At 64.5% G+C, this 4,715-nt stretch overlaps 1 protein-coding gene across 1 annotated transcript; it reads left to right on the plus strand.

Annotated features, from left to right (window-relative positions):
* Positions 1-744: 744 nt before the first annotated feature.
* On the plus strand, positions 745-4,479 carry MARCKSL1 (MARCKS like 1). The gene is made up of 2 exons (XM_063177308.1): positions 745-844; positions 1,540-4,479. The coding sequence occupies exons 1-2, from the start codon at positions 782-784 to the stop codon at positions 2,086-2,088; spliced, it is 612 nt and encodes a 203-aa protein (XP_063033378.1). The 5' UTR covers positions 745-781; the 3' UTR covers positions 2,089-4,479.
* The last annotated feature ends 236 nt before the right edge of the window (positions 4,480-4,715 follow it).

Here is a 4,715-nt window from a genome sequence, read left to right on the forward strand (position 1 = left end):
CACCCCAGGGGTGACAGGGACAGGGTGAGCAGCGCCCCAAAGGTGACAGGAATGGGGTGAGAGCACCCCAAGGGTGACAGGGCAGCACCCCAAGGGTGACAGGGATGGGCAAGCAGCACCCCAAATGTGAGAGGAATGGGGTGAGCAGCACCCCAAAAGTGACAGGCCTGGGTGAGAGCACCCTAAGGGGTGACAGGGATGGGGTGAGAGCACCCCGAGGGTGACAGGGATGGGGTGAGAGCACCCAAGGGTGACAGGGATGGGTGAGCAGCACCCTAATGGTGACAGAGACAGGGTGAGAGCACCCCAAAGGTGACAGGGCAGCACCCCAAGGGTGACAGGGCTGGGGGCACGGGCACTGCGAGGGTGTCGGTGATTGGGGCAGGGGCACCCAGGGGTTCTGGGCCTGGGGGGAGCAGCACCCCGAGGGTGACAGGGATGGGGTGAATTGAACCCCAAAGCTGTCAGCGATGGGCGAGCAGCACCGCGGGGGTGACGGAGCTGCCGTGAGACCCCGCCCAGACACGGGGGTACCCCCGCCCCACCGCACCCCACCCGCCCCGACCCCCGGGGCCGCACACGCGGGGAGGGGGCTCGGCTCGGGCCGGAACCCCCCGGTGCGGGCGGGGCGGCGGCTCCGTCGCTCTCCCCCCGCCCCCGGGGCGGGCTCGGCCCCGTCCCGCCCCCGCCCCTCGCCTTATCAGCGGCCGGCGGGGGGCTCGCCCCACTCCCGCCCAGCGCAGCCGCCGCGGCGGGGCCGGCAGCTCCCCGAGGCCGCACCATGGGCAGCCAGGGCTCCAAGGCGGCGGGCGGCGACCCCGACGCCGCCAAGGCCAACGGGCAGGTGCGTACCGGGGGCGCCGGGGGGCTCCGTGCGCTCCGCCGGGACGGGCGGCGGCGCGGACAAAGCGCGGCGGGGAGGGCGCGGCGATGGAGCCGTGATGGAGCCGGGGGATCCCCGCAGCCCCTCGGGGGGACTCCGCAGCCCCGCGGGTACCGGGGGATGCGGCACCGCCCGCGCCGCGCCCCGGGCTCCCCCCGGCACCGGGCGGGTCCCGTCCGCCGCCGCGCCCCGGTACCGCGAGTGGAGCGCGGGCGCCGCCCGGTGGTGGCGAGCTGGGCCCCCCCCCCCCCCCACACCGAGCGGATCCCCCCGTGAGACCCCAACGCGGGGTCTTTGCACCCCCTTTTTGTGGCTCCTTTCCTCGGGGGAGCCCCGCTCTGTGCCCCGTGCTCCCCGTTTCCACCGGCTGCAAACCCCCCGTGTCCCCGTGCTCGGTGCCCCCGTCCCCGTCTCCTTTCTCCCGGGGGATCCCCCCCGTGCTCGGTTCCCCCCATTCCTGGTGGATTCCCCTGTGCTCGGTGCCCCCATTCCCGGTGGATTCTCCTCGTTTTCCCCGGCGAATCCCCCCGCACTCGGTGCCCCCCATTGGATCCCCCCCGGGCTCGGTGCCCCCCGTTTTCCCTTTGTGGCGTGCGGGGCATTTGGGGAGGGGGCTCGGGGGTCCCGGCGGTGCCTGACGCGCTCCCCCCCCGCAGGAGAACGGCCATGTCATCTCCAACGGGGACATGACGCCCAAGGCGGGGGTCGAGGCTGCCCCCCAGAACGGGAACGGCTCGGCGGAACCCCCCAAGGAGGAGATCGAGGGCGAAACGGGGGGCGCCGACAGCATCGAGCCCGCCCCGGCCGCCGCCGAGCCCGCCGAGGGCGAAGAAGGGGCCGCGACCCCCAAGGAGGACGCCCCTAAAAAGAAGAAGAAATTCTCCTTCAAGAAACCCTTCAAGCTGAGCGGGATCTCCTTCCGCAAGAACAAGAAGGAGGCCGGGGACTCCTCGGGCTCGTCGCCCACCGAGGAGCGGGGCGGCAGCGAGGAGAGCCCGCCCGGGGGGCTGCAGCCCTCGGCGCCCCCCGAGGAGGGGCAGGAGGGCGGAGAAGCCGCGGGCAGCCGGGAGGAGGAGGAGGAGAAACAGCAGCAGCAGCAGCAGCAGGGAGGGGAGAGCCACGGAGACACCGCCAAAGCCGAGGAGCCCTCGAAAGGAGCGGGGTCGGAGCCCGCGGCGAGCCCGGAGGAGCAGAAGGAGGAGTAGAGACCGCTCGGGCATCGTCCTCAGCGGGGACACCCCCGAGCAGCCCGGGGACTCTGACACCGACCGTGACCCTCCCCGAGCAGCCCGGATCGTCCTCGACCCTCCCCGAGCAGCCCGGATCCCCGGATTGTCATCACTGGGGACTCTCACCGCCCTGACCCTCCCCGAGCAGCCCGGATCACCCTCGACCCTCCCCGAACAGCCCGGATCGTTCTTACCGGGGGCTCTCACACCGACCCTCCCCGAGCAGCCCGGATCCCCGGATCGCTCTCACCGTCCTCAACCCTCCCTGAGCAGCCTGGATCACCCTCGACCCTTTTCCGAGCAGCCTGGGGACTCTCACACTGCCCTCGATCCTCCCCGAGCAGCCCGGGTCGCCCTCACCGGGGGCTCTCACACCACCCTCGACCCTCCCTGAGCAGCCCCGTATCACTGATCGCCCTCACCGGGGGCTCTCACCGTCCTCGACCCTCCCCGAGCCGCCTGGATCGTCCTCACCAGGGGCTCTCACACCGACTCCGATCTCCCCCCGAGCAGCCCGGATCCCCGGATCGCCCTCACCGGGAGCTCTAGCACCGCCCTCCGTCCTCACCGGGGACTCTCACACTGCCCAGGACCCTCCCCGAGCAGCCCGGATCGTTGATCGCCATCACCGGGGGCTCTCACATCGACCCCAAGCCTCTCCGAGCAGCCCGGGGACTCTCACCGGACACTGCCCAGGACCCTCACCGGGGGCTCTCACATCGCCCCTGATCCCCCCCGAGCAGCCCGGAGCCCGGATCGTCCTCACCGGGGGCTCTCACGCCACCCTCCGTCCTCACCGGGGGCTCTTAGACCATCCCCGAGCAGCCTGGATCGTTCTTACCGGGGGCTCTCACACCAGCCCGGGTCCCGGATCTCCATCACCGGGGGCTCTCACACCAACCCGGGTCCTGGATCTCCATCACCGGGGGCTCTCTCACCGCCCTCCGTTCTTACCGGGGACTCTCACACTGCCCAGGACCCTGCCCGAGCAACCCGGATCGTCACCACCGGGGGCTCTCACATCAATCCGGGTCCCGGATCTCCATCACCGGGGGCTCTCACGCCGATCCGGGTCCCGGATCTCCATCACCGGGGGCTCTCACATCAATCCGGATCCCGGATCTCCATCACCGGGGGCTCTCACACCAACCCGGGTCCCGGATCTCCATCACCGGGGGCTCTCTCACCGCCCTCCGTTCTTACCGGGGACTCTCACACTGCCCAGGACCCTGCCCGAGCAACCCGGATCGTCACCACCGGGGGCTCTCACACCGACCCGGGTCCCGGATCTCCATCACCGGGGGCTCTCTCACCGCCCTCCGTTCTTACCGGGGGCTCTCACACCAACCCGGATCCCGGATCTCCATCACCGGGGGCTCTCACACCAACCCGGGTCCCGGATCGTCACCACCGGGGGCTCTCTCACCGCCCTCCGTTCTTACCGGGGGCTCTCACACCAACCCGGATCGTTCTCCCCGGGGGCTCTCTCACCGCCCCCGTTCTCCCCGGGCTCTCCGGGGCCGTCCCGGACTGACCGCACGCCCCGCACTCCCTCCCCGCCCTCCCTCGCTGGGTTTTTCTCTTTCTCTCCCCGTTCCCGTTAGTCAAAGCTGGTTTGGATTCCCACCGCCGCCGCCACTTGGAGTAGTTTGAGCCGAATTCTTTGGGAAATGGAAAAAAACCCCGACAATAACAACAAAATCAACCAAGTGGGGAGGAAGATCTGTCCCGGACGCCCCTGGAGTTACAGTTTAAGAACCCAAATCCTGCTCTGGATCCCTGCAGCCTCCAGACTGTCCCCTCTCCCCCCGCTCCCACTGACTGTTCCATGGGATTTTTGATTTATTTTTTCATTATTTTTTATTTTTCTCTTTGTTTCTCAGTTCACATTCCCGGTTCTGGCTTTTCATTTCGAGTATTTCGTGCTTTTTTTTTTTTTTTTTTTCCTTTTTTTTTTTTCCTTTTTTTTTTTTTTCTCTAGAAATCGATGGTTTCCAAAAGCTAATCTGGTTAGTTTTTTTATAATGTCTTCTATTGGCTTAAAACCATAAAGCTTGTAAGTGCGCTGTGTTTAATTCTGCTTTAAGGGATAATTTTAGGGTGTGGGGTGGTCACAGGGGGCCCTACCAGCTGTAAAATGTGAAGCCAACCTTGTTTATTTCTTTATTTCTTTTTTTTTTTCTCTGTAAATAATTTTTTTAATGGCCAAAAAAAAAAAAAATAAACGCTTGATTTGCAATTTTCTAACTTGTAAAAAAAATACAAAAAAAAAAATAAGAAAGGACAAAAAAAATCACTTTAAAAAACCCAACCAAACCACCAAACAAAAGCTGTAACGTTTGAAAGGAATAAATGGTGACCCCTTTTCGGGAGAGCTCGAGTCCTTCTTGTCCTGCCAGTTGCTGATTTAGCCCAGCAGCTGCTGCCTTTAATCAGCGCTCGCTGTTAATTGACCGGCAGCAGATGCAACCACAAAGGACTTTCCCAACCCATCCCTGCTCAGCTGCCTGCTCTGCACCTCTCCTCCTCCCAATCCCTCTATTTTTATTTTTTCCCCATTAAAAATTTTTTAAAAATTCAATTTTCCTAGAAAAAATTGAAAA

This window comes from Melospiza melodia, chromosome 27 (genome assembly GCF_035770615.1).
Source record: "Melospiza melodia melodia isolate bMelMel2 chromosome 27, bMelMel2.pri, whole genome shotgun sequence".
Taxonomy (NCBI): Eukaryota; Metazoa; Chordata; class Aves; order Passeriformes; family Passerellidae; genus Melospiza; species Melospiza melodia.